Source organism: Canis aureus, chromosome 6 (assembly GCF_053574225.1).
Source record: "Canis aureus isolate CA01 chromosome 6, VMU_Caureus_v.1.0, whole genome shotgun sequence".
Classification (NCBI taxonomy): Eukaryota; Metazoa; Chordata; class Mammalia; order Carnivora; family Canidae; genus Canis; species Canis aureus.
The window spans coordinates 79,656,711-79,675,449 of record NC_135616.1 but is presented as its reverse complement, the minus strand read 5'-3'; the positions used below and the strand labels follow the sequence as shown (position 1 = coordinate 79,675,449).

At 39.3% G+C, this 18,739-nt stretch overlaps 1 protein-coding gene and 1 pseudogene across 2 annotated transcripts in view; both read right to left on the bottom strand.

Moving 5' to 3' along the window:
- IPO9 (importin 9) overlaps positions 1–18,739 on the bottom strand; it is a 58,772-nt gene that overhangs the window by 33,285 nt on the left and 6,748 nt on the right. For both annotated transcript variants that reach the window (XM_077902458.1, XM_077902457.1), the window contains exons 2-4: positions 3,133–3,194; positions 2,569–2,655; positions 1,586–1,787 (exon numbers count right to left, since the gene is read on the bottom strand). In XM_077902458.1, the coding sequence (XP_077758584.1) occupies positions 1,586–1,787; positions 2,569–2,655; positions 3,133–3,194 (351 nt within the window). The remainder of the gene's footprint in view (positions 1–1,585; positions 1,788–2,568; positions 2,656–3,132; positions 3,195–18,739) is intronic.
- LOC144315336 (uncharacterized protein C8orf58 pseudogene) lies at positions 15,250–16,263 on the bottom strand (annotated as a pseudogene).

Sequence of the window (18,739 nt, the reverse complement as noted above, 5' to 3'; positions counted from 1 at the left end):
ACTTTGGGTTGGAAGACTGGAGGGGAACATGCTTTTTTTCCTTGGTAGAAAACATGTGTTATCTGATATTCTGGTACCATGAAGCTGTACATAAAGAACCCTAGATGCTTGATTCCACAGAGAGGGGAATATGAAATCATCTGAATAATGAGTTATACAAGAGAAGGAAAGTAATAAGCAGGGAAGTAAAAATCTGAAGAAACGTTTTCATCTTTTTGGTAAGTCTGCTCTATACTCCAAGCACCTATCACAGATAATCAGTAAGAATAAAGCGGTAGTTCAAAAAGGCAGCCAAGACCTGGGAAGAGGAGGTCTAAAACAAAAGGAGATCAGGAATTTGTTTTTGGACAGAGAATTGATCAGTAAAACATGGATTAGTAAAAATGGGATCAGATGCTAAGTTCAATAAGCTGAGAGTCAAGAAAAAGAAGAAATGGTGTTCATAACTAGGTAGGAATACATTTCAGGTAAGCTAGCCAGGCATACAGAAAGAAGATATAGGCCAACATTTCACAAGCTCCCCTCACAAACTGAGGAGAAATACAACTTCTAAAAGATCAATAGGAGGCAGCTAATGTCCAGGTAATTCCTTGAAGGCAAAACAGGAGTGACTTCATCTAGTTAGGAAGCAGAGCAGAACTCACAAGACTGGAAAATTCAGGTTCTGGGAATTAACAAATTAATCAAGCTTAGACAAGATATTCACCAAATCTCCTCAGACTAAAAGTATTTTTCTTCAAATATTTTTATTACCTTCTTAGAACAGAAAGAAGAGATACTAAATTCTACATTATCTAATTTGACCAAATGAAGGTCAGAATTATATAGCTATGCTGTTTTAACCAAATGAAGGTCAGAATTATATAGCTATGCTGTTTTTAACTTCTTTCTTATATTCCTGTAAAATTTTGACTATTCTTAAATTTGCCTTGAACTAAGTTGAAAATTAATATAATGATAATTACAATAGCTAAAATTTAGAGTGCTTACCTCATGTCAGTTATTATGCTAAATAATTTCTATAGATTTAGCTCATTTAAACTTACCAAAAGACCCCTTCAGGTCTATCTTCATTTTAGATACAAGGAAACTCAGGCTCAAGAGACTAAGTAACCTGGGTCAAGGTAAAACCAGAATATTAATTGAAATCTGAGTCCTTAACTACTATGCAATTACTCTATCCTTAAGTGGTTTTCAGAGTAGTAGAAATACCTAACCAACTTAATTCCCTGGACAGAGTCAAGGGAGTGGGAGTATAGACATGGAGATAAAAACTAGGGGGAGGGGCAGCCCAGGTGGCACAGCGGTTTAGCGTCACCTTCAGCCCAGGGCCTGATCCTGGAGACCTGGGATCGAGTCCCATGTCAGGCTCCCTGCATGGAGACTGCTTCTCCCTCTGCCTGTGTCTCTCACGAATAAATAAATAAATTCTTAAAAAACAAAACAAAACAAAAACCTAGGGGGAGGAGGAGGATTGGGAAGAGCCATAAATTTCCGTTCTTTTGGTCTGAGCCATTCCATCCCGCAGCCTCTAGTAAGTTTTCTTGGGATCCCAGTACCAACACTAGGGAAAAACTTCTGATACCTGTCAGCACACGCATGGCTCCATGGACTGCATTTAAGTCTCCGCTCACCAACATCTCCATGAGCAGGTTAAAGAGCTGCGGCCAGGCTTCGGGCCAGTCCCAGTGGGCGATGGCTGACACTGCATAGGCCACACTGGAGCGCACCTTACTTATTGATTCTCTCAACCCATTGGGCAATAGCTCCCGGATAACAATTTTTGCCTGCAGAGGAGAAAAACCCACCTGCCATTAGATCAGGTTATAAGCGACTGGCAGAGTTCTATCCAGTTTATGTGCTGGAAAAACAATACACACAAAATACTGCGTATCTATCAAAAACTCCAATACACAAATTTGATAAATCATTCAGAGTTCATCTGTGATCCCTAAACTTATGCTGTCCATTACAGCAGCCATCAGCTACCTGTGGTCCTTTATTAAATTTAAATTACTTAGAATGAAATGAAGTAAAAAATTCAGTTCCTCAGTTTCATCAGCTACATTTTAAGGGCTCAATACCCATATGTGGCCAGTAGTTACTGCCCCAGACAAAATAGATACGGAATATTTGCATAACTGCAGAAAGTGCCAATGGACAGCATTGCCCTAGACCTTATACCTCAAAATTTCTTGGGCATCCAGAATGGCTGCATAGTGCTGTACTAAATAGAAACATTATTTCATTTAATCTTCAAACAACTCTTTGAAGTTGGAATTTTAATTCTAATTTTAGATATTTAGGAAATTGAAGCTTAGAAGTTAAAAGGCTTTTCTGGTATTTTCATAGCTAGTAAAAAAAGGCAGAACTGGAATTTGAACATGTCAGTCTGATACTCAAGCTCTCTTACCTGTAGCATGCTTCCCATAATGCCAGCTATGAATCAATCTTTTCTACCTAGTATTTTCATTGCCCCATGTTGTCAAACAATGAAGACCGCTCCTAAATTTCTTAAGACAGCTCCTCAAATCTCTATAGGAAGACTAATCAAATACCTCTCCTTACCCTTTCTGTAGTTTCAGGAGGCCTAAACTTCTCTGATTGGGCACACCAGTGAGTTTCCACATATTGCTTCAAAATGACTGATGCCAGCTGCAAAGAGAATAAGCCAAGTGGTACAGTAAGAAAAAGACTTTCTTCATATATAAAAATCATATATATATATGATTTTTCATATATATATCATATATATATATCATATATATATATGGCCTAATATCATTTGAGGTGTATCTTTTTTTTTTTTAATTTTATTTTTTATTTATTTATGATAGGCACACAGTGAGAGAGAGAGAGGCAGAGACACAGGCAGAGGGAGAAGCAGGCTCCATGCACCGGGAGCCCGACGTGGGATTCGATCCCGAGTCTCCAGGATCGCGCCCTGGGCCAAAGGCAAGCGCCAAACCGCTGCGCCACCCAGGGATCCCCATTTGAGGTGTATCTAAATCTAGTACAAAATCCTAGGTTATTTGTAAATCAGTCTTATTCTTTCTCTTTCCAATAAGAAAGTTTCACTACCAGATAAAAAAGGAAATTACTTATAAATTGGGCCAATCAGTGTGAACTTACCTGACGGATTGCCAGTGCTCCCTGGGGATCTACGGTCAGCTCTGCTAGGTGAACACCAAATTCTGAAAGAGAAAATTTTATTGTGAGTCTAAAAGCACCCAGGAAAGCCATAGGAATATACTGAGCTTTAATCCTGATGCCAGTAAGAAAGCTTTCAGAAAGGAGACTGATTTATTGTTTCTAGAAGTGCTGACAACTGCTCAGATTGGTTCTTCTAAGTAAGAGAAACAGGTTGGCCTGCAGGACATGGCTGCTCACAATGAATAGTTCCAATGCTTTCATTTTCTCCAATCACTTCATAGCTCTTCCAACCATCTTCTCTTCCAAGATGGCAACACCTTCCTCTTAGACCAATGAATGTAGTATCTAATTGAAAATGAGGGACGCCTGGATGGCTCAGCGGTTGAATGTCTGCCTTTGGCTTAGGGTGTGATCCCGGGGGTCCTGAGATGGAGTCCTCACATCAGGCTTCCTGTGTGGAGCCTGCTTCTCCCTCTGCCTGTGTCTCTGCCTCTCTCTGTGTCTAGAAAGAGAAGAAAGAGAAGAAAGAGAAGAAAGAGAAGAAAGAAAGAAAGAAAGAACGAAAGAAGAGAAAGAGAGAGAAAGAGAAAGGCAGAAAGAGAGAAAGAAAATGAGTACTATCTAACCCCAAAGAAAAATTAAAAGGTGAGATTTCAGGAGTTGCCATGACAAACACTACCAGATAAGACATAATTAAGTCTAAGAAAGTCTGGCTTTAACAGGTTTAGTCCTAAAAATATAACTGTTAAAAGCAAACAGTTTCCAATAAGCAATGTGAGCAGTAAACTCAAAATGCATATTGAGAAACTAGAAACAATTCTTACTCCTACATTAAAATTTAGATCCTTCAATGGAATCCATATCAAAATTTCAATTATTTTTTTTTCAGAAACAGAAACTTATCCCCAAATTCATATGGAATCTCAAAATTCATAACCAATCTCAAGCCAAGATAATCTTGATTTAAAAAAAAAAAAAAAAAAAAAGACCAAAACTGGAGGACTCACACTTCCTGATTTCAAAACTTAGTACAAATCTATAGTAATCAAAACAATGTGGTACTGGCATAAAGGCAGATATATACACATACACCAATGAACAGAATAGAGAGCTCAGAAACATACCCTCACATATATGGTCAAATGATTTTTGACAAGGATGCCAAGATCATGCAGTGGGGAAAGGACAGTTTCTCAACAAATGTTGGGAAAACTGGATATCCACAGGCAAGGTAATGAAGTTGGGGCCTTACCAAATACTACATACAAAAATTAAATCAAAATGGATCAGGGACCTAAATGTGAGACCTAGAACAATTAAACTCTTAGAAGAAAATATATGACAAAAGCTTTGACCTTAGATTTGGCAATGGTTTCTTATATATGACACCAAAGGCACAGAAAACAAGAAAAATACACAAGTCAGACTTCATAAAAATTAAAAAATTTTGAGTATCAAAAAAAACCATTGCGTCTGAGTGGCTTAGTCAGTCCTGTCTGACTCTTGTTTTTGGCTCAAATCGTGATCTCAGCTGTGAGAGTCTCGGCTCTGAGCTGAGTGTGGAGCCTGCTTAAGATTCTTACTCTCCCCTGTCCCTCTGCTCCCCCTCTCTCTTGGATGCCTGTATATACACATGTGCTCTCTCTCAAAAACCAAACGGATGTGTCTGTGTTGCTCGGTTATGAAGCATCTACCTTCTGCTCAGGTCATGATCCTGTGTCCTGGGTTTGAGCCCTACATCAGATCGGGCTCCCTGATTAAGCTGGCTTTTCCCTCTCTCAGCCTCCTCCCCCACCTGTCCTCTTGCGCTCTTTCTCTCTCAAATAAATAAAATCTTTAAAAAACAAAACGAAACAGAACAGACAAAAAACCCAATATCAATAGAGTGAAAAGGCAACCCACAAGATTGAAAAAAAAATTTATAAATCATTTATCTGTTAAGAGGGGACACCCTACTGGCTCAGTTGGTAGAGCATGTGACTCCTCATGTCGGGGTCATGGGTTTGAGCAAATGTTGGGGGCAGAGTTTATTTAATAAGCAAAAAATTTTTCCAAAAAATAAATCACTTATCTGATAAGGGATTAATATCCAAAACATACAGAGAACTAAAATTCAACAACAAAACAAATAACTCAATTCAAAAATGGGCACAGGACTTAAACAGGCATTTCTCCAAGAAAGAAAGAAAATGGCAAATAAGCACCTGAAAAGATACTCAACGTTGCTAATCATTAGGGAAATGCAAATTAAAACTCTGAGATGCTACCACACACTCCTTAGAATAGCTATTATCAGAACAACAGAAGTACTGGGGAGGATGTAGAGAAATTGGAATGTTTATACACTATTGGTTGGAATGTAAAATGGCAGCTGCTGTGCAAATAATACAGTGGTTCCTCAAAAAAAAAAAAAAAAAAAAAGGAATCATTATATGATCTAGCAAATTCCACTTCTGGGTATATAACCAAAGAACTGAAAGCAGGGTCTTGAAGAGATATTTGTTCACCTATGTTCATAGTAGCATTATCCACAATAGCCAAAAGATGGAAGCAATCCAAGAGTCTATCCACAGATGAGCAGATAAAATGTGGTATATACATACAATGCAGTATCACCCAGCCTTCAAAAGAAAGATATTTTGCAATACGCTACAACTGCTAAAATAGGTGAACCTTGAGGACATTATGCTAAACAAAATATGTTAGTCATAAAAGGACAAATACTGTATGATTCTATTGATCTGAGGTACTTAGAGTAGTCAAAATACAAATACAAAAAAACCCCAAAAAAACAAAATACAAATACAGAGGTTGCCCAGGGGGTGGGAACGGGGAAATAATTATTATTTAATGGGCTTACACTTTCACAAGATGAATGAATAGAATTATGGGAACGGATGGTGGTGACAGGTGCACAACAATATGAATGTATTAAATGCTATTCAACTGTGTGCACTTAGAGATGATTAAAATGGTAAATTTTGTGTTGTGTGTTTTACTACAAAAATAAAAAAAATTAAATTTAATTTACACTTCTAAAGGGTAAGAGTAAGAGTAAGGTAAGAGTCGATTTTCAAATGAGGAAGAAGAATGTTAGACCAGGATTGCATCATAATTGTCACACTTGACATTCTAGGGCTATACTATCCAACATGGTAGCCATTACCTCCAAGTGGATACCAGTTTCCTGAAATGTGGCTAGTGAGGATTGACATGCAGTGTAAATGTAAAACATATACCAAGCTGCAAACTTAGTATGAAAACAAAATAACGCAAAATATTTTAGTAATGTTTACATTGATTACATAGTGAAATGATATTTTGCACACATTAGGTTAAATACAGTTTAAAAAATTATTTTTAGGGCAGCCCTGGTGGCGCAGCGGTTTAGCGCCGCCTGCAGCCCAGGGCGTGATCCTGGAGACCCTGGATCGAGTCCCACATCAGGCTCTCTGTATAGATGCCTGCTTCTCCCTCTGCCTGTGTCTCTGCCTCTCTCTCTCTCTCTCTCTCTCTGTCTCAATAAATAAATAAAATCTTAAAAAAAATAAAAAAAATTATTTTTACCTTTTCAATACAGCTTTTAGAAGATTTAAAATTTCACCTGTATAACTTTTATTCCTATGGTATAGTGCTGTTTTTGGAGAACAAATGGTAGTTTTTCAGATGTGTTTGGTTGTGGTAGGTGCACAGGTTACAACAGGTACATCATTCCCTTTTGGAGGGAGATCAGTGAGGTTAAGAGCATGAGTTCTGGAATTAGGCAAGTTTAGGCTCAAATCCTGAAACTACTATGTCTGAGTTGAGGCAAGTTATTTATCTTTTGTAAACCCATTTTCTCATCTACAAAATGAGGAGAATGGTATCAAATTATCAAGCAACCCTGTGAGAACCATATATGGCACACAGTAAAACTTTAAAAATCAATTATTGTGGCAATTCCTATCAAAATTCCAATGGCGTTTTTCACAGAAATAGAACAATCCTTAAATTTGTATGGAACCACGAGAAACTCCAAATGGCCAAAGCAATATTGAGCAAGAACAAAGCTAGAGCCATCCCTGATTCTTTTTAAGATTTTATTTATTTTTTCATGAAAGAGACAGAGAAGGAGAGACACAGGCAGAGGGAGACGCAGGCTCCATGCAGAGAGCCCTATGTGGGACTCAATCCCGGGACACCAGGATCACGCCCTGGGCTGAAGGCAGACGCTCAACCGCTGAGCCATCCAGGTGTCCCAACATTCCTGATTTCAAATTAATTTACAAAGCTATCATAATCAAAACTCTATGGTACTGGCATAAAGGCACATAGATCAATAGAACAGAAGAGAGTGTAGAAATAAACCTATGGTCAATTAATTGATGACAAACGAGGAAAGCATATACAATGGGGAGAACAGTTTCTTCAATAAATAGTGTTGGGAAAAGTGGATAGCCCATGCGAAAAGAATGGCTTTTCTTATAGAAAAGAATGGACTCCTGTCTTATACCATATATAAAACTAATTCAAAATGGGTTAGAAGACCTGAATGTAAAACCTGAAACTATAAAAACTTCTAGAAGAAAACATAGGTGGTAAGTTCCACAACATCAGTCTTAGCAATGGTTTTCTGGAGTTGGCACCAAAAGCAAGGCAGCAAAAGCAAAAACAAATATTGGACTACAGGGGCACCTAAGTGACTTGGTTGCTTAAGCGTTTGCCTTCAGCTCAGGTCATGATCCCTGGGTCCTAGGACTGAGCCCCACGTAAGGCTCCCTGCTCAGCAGGGAGCCTGCTTCTCTCTCCCTCTGCTGCTCTCCTTGCTTGTGCTCTCTAGCTCTCTCTCAAATAAATAAAATCTCAAAAAAAAAAAAAAAAAGTGACTACAGGCATACTTTGTTTCATTGCACTTTGCTTTACTGTACTGAATTTTTTTTTTACAGACTGAAAGTCTGGAGCAACCCTGTGTTGAGCAAGTTTATCAGCGCCGTTTTCAACAGCATTTGTTCACTTTTTGTCTCTGCGTCACATTTTGGCAATTCTCAAAATAGTTAAAACTTTTTCATTATCATTATTGTATTTATTATAGTGATCTGTGATCAGTGATCTTTGATATTACTACTGTAATTGTTTTGTGGCAACACAAACTGTGTCCACATAAGATGGTGAACTTAATAATAAATGTGTTATGATTTCTCTACTAATTGGCTGTTTCCTTCTCTCCCTCTGTTTGGGTGTTCCTAGTCCCGAGACACAATAATATTGAAATTAGGCAATTAATAACCATACAATAGGGATGCCTAGGTGGCTCAGCGGTTTGGCGCCTGCCTTTGGCCCAGGGCGTGACCCCGGGGTCCCAGGATCAAATCCCACAACGGGCTCCTGCAGGGAGCCTGCTTCTCCCTCTACCTGTGTCTCTGCCTCTCTCTGTGTTTCTCATGAATTAAAAAAACAAAAACAAAAACAAAAACAAAAAAACCCACTAACTTAAGCGTTCAAGTGAAAGGAAGAGGTGCATGCCTCACACTATAAAAAGCCTGGTGAGGAAGGGATATCCAAAGCCAAGAGAGGCTGAAAGCTAGGATCTCCTGCACCAGTTAGCCAGGTTGTGAAATATAAAGAAAAAGTTCTTGAATGAAATTAAAAGTGCTACTCCAGTGAATACACAATAGTTTTATTGCAGACATGGAGAAAGTTTTAGTGGTCTGGACAGATCAAACCAGCCACAACATTCCCTTAAGCCAAGTCTAATCCAGAGCAAGGCCCTAACTCTCTTCAATTTTATGAAGGCTGAGAGAAATGAAGAAGCTGCAGAAGAAAAGTTTGAAACAGCAGAGGTTAAGTCATGAGATTTAAGGAAAGAAGCTGTCTCTATAATATAAAGTGCAAAGTGAAGTGGCAAGTGCTGATGCAGATGCTACAGCAAGCTATCCAGAAGGCCTAGCTAAGATCATTATTAATAAAGGTGGCTACACTAAACAGCAGATTTTCAATGTAGATAAAACAGCCTCATATTGGAAGATGGCATCTAGGACTTTCACAGCTAGTGAGAAGTCACTGCTTGGCTTCAAAGTTTTTCTTCCTTTTTTTAAAAAAATATTTTATTTATTTTATTTATACAGCACACATGCACAAGTAGGCAGAGCGGCAGGCAGAGGGAGAGGAGAAACAGGCTCTCATCTGAATAAAGAGCCCCATGTGGGGCTTGATCCCAGTACCCTGGGATCATGACTTGAGCCAAAGGCAGATGCTTAACCGACTAAGCCACCCAGGCACCCCAACAGGGGTTTAGAAGAAGTTGATTCCAACTCTCATAGATGACTTTGAAGGAGGGCTTAAGACTTCAGGGGAGGAAGTAACTGCAGATGTGGTGGCAAGAGTGAGAAAACTAGAATTCGAGGTGGAGCTTAAAGATGTGACTGAATTACTACAATCTCACCATAAACTTTAATGGTTACTTCTTATGGATGAAAAAAGAAGGTGGATTTTAGAAATGGAATCTACTCCTGGTAAAGATGCTGTGAAGATTGTTGCAATGACCACATAGGATTTAGAATAGTATACAGGGTTAATAAAGCGGTGGCAGGGTTTGAGAGGATTGGCTAATTCTGAAAGAAATTCTACTGTGGGTAAAATGCTATCAAAACAGCATCACATACTACAGAGAAATTAGGAAAGAAGAGTCAACTGATATGAAACACTTTACTGTTGTCTTATTTTAAGAAATTGCCATAGCTGCCCCAACTTTCAGCATCCCCTGTCCTCATCAGTCTGCAGCCAGCAACAAGAGGTAAGACCCTCCACCACCAAAAAGATTATGACTTGCTTAATACCTCAGATGATGATCAATATTTTTTGGCAATAAGGTATTTTTAATTAAGATACATTGTTTTTTAGACATAATGCTACACTTTAACAGTATACAGTATAAGCCTACCTTTTATATGTAGAGGAAAACAAAAAAATTCATTTGACTTGCTTCACTGCAATATGTGCTTTATTGCATAATTTGGAACTGAACCTACGTTTCCAGAGTATGCCTGTGTATCTAAAAAGCTGCCACACAGCAAAGGAAACCACTAACAAAATGAAAAGGCAACCTACTAAACAGGAGAAAATATTTGCAAATCATGTGTTTGATAGGGATTAATACCCAATATATAAAGAACATGTACAGCCCAACAGCAAAAGAACAATCCAATTAAAAAATGAGCAGAGTATGGGATCTCTGGGTGGCCCAGTGGTTTAGCACCTGCCTTCGGCCCAGGGCGTGATTCTGGAGTCCCGGGATCAAGTCTCATGTTGGGCTCCCTGCATGGAGCCTGCTTCTCCCTCTGCCTGTGTCTCTGCCTCTCTCTTTCTGTCTCTCTCATGAATAAATAAATAAAATCTTAAAAAAAAAAATGAGCAGAGGATCTGAATAGACAATTTTTCTAAAGACATACAGATGGCTCACAGGTACATGAAAAGATGCTCAACATAGTTAATTATCAGGGAAATGCAAATCAGGACCACAATGAAATATCAGCACACATCTGTTAGGATACCATTATATTATAAAAAAGACAAGAAATAACAAGTGTTGGCGAGGATGTGGAGAAAGAGGAACTCTTGGTGCACTGCTGGCAGGAATGTAAACTGGTGCAGCCACTATGGGGGTTCCCCCCAAATTAAAAATAGAACATCCATATGATCCAGCACTTTCACTTCTGGGTTTTTATCTAAAGAAAAAACACTAACTCAAAAGATATACGCACGCCCATGTCCACTGCAGCATTATTTACAATAGCCAAGATACAGAAAGAAACTAAATGTCCACTGACTGGTGAATGGATAAAGAAAATGATATGTGTGTATGGCTGCCAGAGACCACGGGGGGAAGGGGGTGGGTGGGGAGAAGAGGGCCAAAATGGGTGGAATCAAAAGGTACAAAATTCCAGTTATATAGTAAGTCAGTCATGGGGAAGAAATGTACAGCACGTCAGCTATAGTTAACAATACTGTACCGTATATTTGAAAGTTGCTAAGAGAATAGATCTCAGAAGTTATTTCCATAAGAAAAATAAAAATTCTATAACTAAGATAAAATCATATATTGTGCTATTATTTTTATTGCCCACCATGAGTACATTGTAAAAAATCAGTTATTGTGCTATTATTATTTTTATTGCTCAGAATGAATACGTTGTTTGGCTTTCCTATCTCTGTAACTAATGTTACTTTCCATAGTAAATTCTATCACAATTGGATTCCACTGGAATAGCCGTCCAAAGGATATTTATGCAAAAAGTCACCCATGCAATGTCTCATGTTCAAGGCTTATCCAAGTAAACTGCTTAAAAGCTACTGAAAATAATCTCTCTCTCTTTCAATTTTTTATTTTTTTTTTTTTGAGAGGGAAGGAGGGAGGGGCAGAAGGAGAGGGAGAGAGAGAATCTTTAGCAGGCTCCACGCTCAGCACGAAGCCTGATGCAGGGCTCGATTTCATGACCTGAGCTGAAATCAAGAGTTGGAAGCTTCACCGACCGAGCCACCCAGGTGCCCCATGATATGTTTTTTTAAAAAATAATTTCTAGACTTAAAAGGTGACACATGGATATCCTTTACTCACATTCCTCTGATATTAACAACTTACACAACTGTGGTTCAATGATCAAAACCAAGAAACTAACACGGGTATAATACTATAAAACTATGGGCTTGAATAGAATTTCATCAGTTTTTTTCCCCTTACTGTCCCTTTTCTGTTTCAGGATCCAATCCAAGATCCCACAACGTACTTGGTTATGTCTCTTCAGTTTCCTCCAATGCATGACATTCTCTCATTCTTTTCTTGTCTTTTCTATGACCAGAACACTTCTGATGAGTAGTGATCAGTTACTTTGTAGAATGTGTCTCAATGTGCATTTGACTTCAGTTTCCTCACAATTACATTTAGGTTATTCATTTTTGGCAAAAATATCAGAGAAGTGATGCTGTATCCTCAGTATAGCCTATTGGGGGAATACATAATGTTGAAAAATTACTGGAAATGTTAACCATGACTACTTGGTAATATGGGGTCTAATGGGTTTCTTCATTGTACAGGTACTGTTTTTCTTTTTGTGACGGATAGTAATCTTGGGAGAGATACGTTGAGATTATACTAATATTCTGTTTCTTTTTAAACCCTGACACTTTGATTTTAGTACCCACTTGAAATCCTGTCTACAATGATTACTGTGTTGCTTGCCTAATGGTGCTTTTGTATTTCTTTTAGTGTCTTTACTTTTACTGCAATTCTTTTCTAATGAACTGTTCCTTCTCCTTTCTTTTTTTTTTTTTCCTTCTCCTTTCTTTATCCAATTATTTCTTTACACCAGTGTAGACTCATGTTTATTTTATTCTACAGTTTTAAATCAATACTATCATCATTTATTTCCCAAATTGTTCTACTTTGGCCATTGGCACTCCTTTCATTTGGCTCCTATATACTTCTATACACTTCTATCCTTTTTACAGCATTGCCTTTTCTTCTGGTATCACAAGATACTCTAGGCTTATCTTGCATTTTCCCTGCCTAAGCCCCGGAATCATCTTTTCCTCCAAGGATCCCTGCTTCTTCTTTTCCTCCAAGGATCCCTGCTTCTTATTTTATTGGGGAATGCTATTTCAAAACCAAGATCTGGATGCTAGGTGTGCTCATTTGTTACTGAGGTATCACTGCAACTAAGACTTCTCAGAGAATGGCACACGGAAATATCTGTATGTAGATGAACGTATACCTAAACATCCATCCATCCATCCATCCATCCATCCATCCATCCATCCATATATTGCCACCTCAGATGCCAATCTAATGCTTCAAAGTTCATTCTACTTTTCCTTTTTTCCCGATGAAGCTTTTTCTCCAACACTGATAAATCTCATTTTTTAAAAAAAGGTTTTATTTTAGAGAGAGAGCATGTGCATGTGCAAGCACGCAGTGGAGAGGGGCAGAGAGAGAGAGGGAGAAAGAAACTCCAACCAGGCTCTGTGCTAAGCACAGAGCCAACATGGGGCTTATCTCACCACCCTGAGATCATGACCCACCAAGATCACAACCAACCGGAGCTGAAACTAACCGTCTAGTATACATGTAAACTAATTATAGAACTATTAACCCATACTCTTGTGAAAAAGATACATTAACTTATAGTTTTTTTTTTTTTTTCTTTAATGTTACAATATAAAGTCAAAATACTATTTTCCAAAGTTACTTATTAGGTTAATTCTTTTCTAACATAGTAGCCATGTTATTCGTTTGCAATGCAGTTAGGTTTATGTTACTACTTCCATTTTGGGCCCCCTCCACTGTCTCATTTTAATTATTTATTTGGGGGGTATCACTATGATTTTCAGTCAAAGCTACACAAAATGGAATGGTGTAAGAGCTCTGCTCCACCTTCATTCCTATTAACTTCTTTCCACCCTTTCCCCACTCACTCCACGTAGGTCACTGATTAGTTTCTGATCTATCTTTCCTGTATATCTTTTGCATAAATGTGCAGATACATGTGTATTTTCTTACGTCTTCTTGTTTATATGAACAGCTTTATACTGTGCTTTTTCGCAGGTTTTTTTTTTTCAATTAACATATTCTGGAATTCATTCCGATCAGTTTGGAGATTCCTCACTTTTATTTTTTATAGCTGCATAATATACCATTGCATAAATGTACTTTTTTCAAACACTCTTTTATATATATATATATATATATATATATATATATCTATATCTATATCTATCTCATATATATTACATAGGCAGTTAGATTGCTTCCAATATTCTTTTATAAACACTGCAATAAACAATGCTGTGCAATATATATATTCATATTGTTGAAGGTGTCCCTTCAGAGTAGATGCCCAGAAGTGGGTCTGCTGGGTCAAAATTAAGTGCATATGTAGTGTTGTTAGGAATGGCCAATTTTCCTTCAGAAGAACTGTATCAATATGCATTCCCACTAGCAATGTTAGGAGTGTTTCTCCACAGCCTCACCAACAAAATATGGTATTATAATTTAAAAATTTTGTCAGTTTGATAGATAAGAAATGGTATCTTGATATCTTAATTTGTATTTCTCTAATCACTTTAAACTTTTTTTGTACGTCCGAGTGTTTTTTGAAGGTGTGTGTGTGATTTGTCCATGTCTCCCTCCTATATTTCCACTAATTTTTTGGTCCTTTGTTCCTCCCCCTTTTTTTTCTCCAGTTTAATCTTGTTTTATCTTCATAATAAGACTGTGAGGTAGGTAGGGCAGGTATCATTAAACCATTTGGAAGATTAAATAGGAAGCTATGGCTCAGAAAAGTGAAGGGATTTTGTCAAAGTCTAAAAGCTAATATGAGTCCCTCGTTCCAGCTCTGACATGTAAAGGCTATTAGAGACCAAAGCTGCTGAAGACAGACCTTGCGGCTTGCTCTACTATTCTCCATGTTGTCCCTGACCCTTCCATTCCAGGTCTGGTTTTCAGGGGCTTTGCTCCATAGGCAAGACTCCATACAGAGACACTTAAGATAGTAAGTACCCTTCTCTGTTCTGGGGCTGCCCATGAAGGTATGAGGAGGAAAGCAGGACTCTAAATCAGTAACTGCCCTCTAAGGAATGAAGGTCAATTCCATCCTTCTGGTTACCTCACCAAGAAGACCAACCCTCTGAGTACACGATTCAGAAAAGATGGTTGGATCCGAACAGTCCACAAGTGACAGACTCACAGAGATACACGTGTCATTTTGCATAAATACACATTAGTGACATGACATGCCAGGCCTCAAAAGATCATGCCAAACATGCTTCATGGACTCCAGATAAATAAGTTAGTTCATACTGTCTAGGCCCAGGGATTTCTGGAAACCAACAAAGAGCCCAGGGGCTGCCATACCTTGGGGCTCAGGGAACCAGGGCTCCTCTGCCAGGCTGCCCAGAGGAAAAATATCTAGCTCTCTCTTCAGAGAGAAGGGTGAGTATTAGCGGCTGTTCCTGGCAGTGCCCTGAAGCAGCAACAGGGCAAAGGGTGGGGAAGACTTCACTGCACACCCCTCCACCCAAGGTCATGTCCCTGCACTAGGTCTCAGCATACAGAAAGGTTTCTGCTCATTGCTTCTTAACTACAAATAATGGCATAAAGGCCTTCCAGAAGGGCTGGCATGGATGTCTTTTAGGGGTACCACTTGACTCAATCCTTGGGGCAGGACCATCAGGAGGGGCAGGGGGCTCAAAGTATCTCAGGTTCCTCCAATAGATCCAGTTGAGCAGGACCTTGACCTTGTTCCAGTGGGAGAGATCTTGCTTGTGTCCATGGAAGGATGGAAAGATGTAAGCTGGTTCGGCTGGGGTCTCTAACAGCCTGTGAGGGTTGGCACTAGGCTCCCCTATCTTTAGGGGTGAGACTATCTCCTGTGTGTGGCTGAGCAGTCTGTGCACCTCACTGCCTAGGGGACGAAAAGGTGGAGGTGAAGCGGTCAAGGCTGGCTCCTTCTCCCACTCCGCTTCAGGATCCCCGGGCGGCCTCTGGGTCTGCAGCTGCAAGCAGAGGTGCTGGAGCCTTGCCATCTGCTCCAGCACTAAGCATAGCTGTTCTAGGTGGCAGAGACCCTGCCCTGGGAGAAAGGCCTAGTTTAGGTCCCAGGAATCCCAACACCTCTGCTTCTTCCAGGTCAATTTCCACCTCAGTGGCCTCCTGTAACCTTGCTCTCCTTTTTGGGGAATGGTGGTGTTGTGACATGCTGGTAGGGGAAGCTGGGAGCTGGTGGGACTGCTCCAGCACCCGCTCCAGCTTACACCTGGCCAAGAGCCTGCCTAGGGTGGGCAGGATTCCATGGCAGCAAGGGTCGGGCTTGGGGTTCCCTCTGGGATCAAAGTCCAGAGAGTCCTGAGAAAGGCCCAGTGAGGTGGCCAGGGGGCTTCTCCAACTACCACCTCTACTCCGGATTCCTGGGAGGCCAGTTTAAGAAGTGTTTCCTGCGTCCTGAGACCTCTCAGCTTGCCACCCCTCTTCCAGGAGTCCAGTAAGCAACCTTGGGCAGCATCCAGGATCCATCTTTAGGTGCTACTGACTCCAGGTACTATATAGCTGCATGCCAGGTCCTCACCAACCCCATCTGCCATCTCTTAACACCTTGATTTTTGGCCAAGCCCTTCCCTGTGAGCCATAGGTTGTCTGGGTTGTTCTCTCCTAACCCATCCTCCTAGACAGCACCTCCACGTCATTTTTTCTTTCCCAGATAAAGATAGGGAAACACAGCCCCTAATTTTCTTTTCAGAGCCCTCAATTTTATGAGTTCTTTATATACTAAGAATATTATCCTTTTGTCTGTGCACATGTTGTGAAAAATCTCTCCCCGTTTTTAAGCGGTCTTTTGACTTTCTATATAGTGCTTTTTTGTCATACAAATGAAAAGCATTTTATGTAGTTAAATTTATCAGTATTTTATTGCCTTTGATTTCTGCCAGTCAGAAAGCCTTTCCTTAATGCCAAAGTTAAAGAAAAATTCATCCATATCGTCTAGAACTTACATGCTTTCATTTTTTAAATATTTAGATTCCTAATCGATTTGGAGTTTATTTTTTCTATGGTGTGAGATACTGATCTAATTTCAAAAAGCTACCTGGTTGTCTCAGTACCCTTTATTAAAAGGTCCATCTGGGACGCCCAGGTGGCTCGGCAGTCGAGCGTCTGCCTTCGGCTCCAGTCGTGACCCCGGGGTCCTGGGATTCAGTCCTACATTGGGCTCCCTGTGTGGAGCCTGCCTCTCCCTCTGCCTGTGTCTCTGCCTCTCTCTCTGGGTCTCTCATGAATAAATAAATACAATCTTTAAAAATAAATAAATTAAAAAAAAAAAGTCCATCTTTACCCCAATGATTTGAGATGCCACCCTTACCTATACTAAATTTCCATAGGTACTTGTGTGTATTTCTATTCTATTTCAGTCCTCTTTGTGTATTCACACATCAGTGCCATGATGTTTGTTTACATTATAGAGGCTTTATATAATGTTTTAATGTCTGGGAGAACTAGTCCCTCCTCAAAATTTTCCTTTTCAGTGTTTTTGGAGGTATTCTTTCATGTTTGTTTTTCTATGAAATTTAGAATCAACCTGTGTATTCGTCTAGAACATTGAGTCGTTCTACACAAGGATAGCATACGTCTTTCCATTTGTTCAAGTTCTACTTTTTCCCCCATTTTCCTACAAATACTTTAATACATATTTCTGAAAGATAATTTTTCAATTGATATAAAATTAACCATTTTATAATGAAAAATTCAGTAGCATTTAGTATATTCACAATGCTGTGCAACCAGCCACACTACCTAATTCCAAAACATCTCCATCATCCTAAAATAAAACCCATTCCCATTAAGCAGTTATGTTCAAGTCAAGTTTTTTAAGTCTTTCAGGAATGTTAAAATAGTTTCCCCCAATAGGTTCTTGTACATTTCCTGTTAATTTTATCCCTAAGTATTTAATCTTCTTAGTTGCTATTGTAAATGGATTTTTTTAAAAACCACCATTGTGTCCTCTAACCTTTTGTTTGTGTATATGAAGGCTATTGATTTTTGCATTTTATACCCTGCCTCTTTATCAAATCCTTAGATTTTAAGATTTTGCTTTATTTATTCATGAGAGAGACACAGAGAGAGGCAGAGACACAGGCAGAGGGAGAAGCAGGCTCTTCTCATGGAGCCCGATGTGGGACTCGATCACAGGACCCTGGGATCATGACCTGAGCCAAAGGCAGATGAAGGTAGACGCTTGACCACTGAGCCACCCAGGTGCCCCGCTGAATCCTTAGATTTTTGCTCATTCTTATTATACCCTTATTTTAAGCTGCCGTTTTTTTTCCAAATTTTTAAAATTTATTATTTATTTATTGAGAGAGAGAGAGAGAGAGAGAACTAGCAGGGGGCAAGGGAAAGGGAGAGAATCCCAAGCAGACTCCCTGCCGAATAGGAAGCCCCATATGGGGCTCATTTTCATAAGCCATGAGATCATGAACTGAGCCAAAATCAAGAGTTGGGACTCTTAACCAACTGAGCCATTCAAGTGTCCCTAAACTGCAGTTTTTGATACAATCCTATGGCACCTATCTTCTCACTTGGGAGAGAAGAATTTTTGCAAGAGCACCACAAAAGAAGTCATGTTCTTTCTAAAGCATTTAGTTAAGTGATTAAATCACAAGTACTAACACTTTAAACCTATAGAATTACCTCGAAAAATACTGAAATTCATTCTAATTCTTAGGATTAGTTTGGCTAGTCCAGACTTTGGTAAGTCTGTGGAACTTATTTATAACAGAAAAAAAGAGTAGGTGTCTATAACTCAAAAGATATAGAGGTCAACATTCAGAATGGACTAAAACACATGGAATCAGATAGAATTCTGGAAGACTTCTTGAATATCAACCAATGTTCAAGTTTAATGGGAAAAAAAAAAAACCTCCCTAAAATGCATGCGTGAAACTCAATTAAAGGACAAAGAGCACTGGTAAAGGTACCCACTCCCATTTCCTTTGACTTCAGATACTTAGGTGTGATGTTAGATGTTAACTTTACAGCCCCAACCAAGTCTGTTTAGAAGTCACT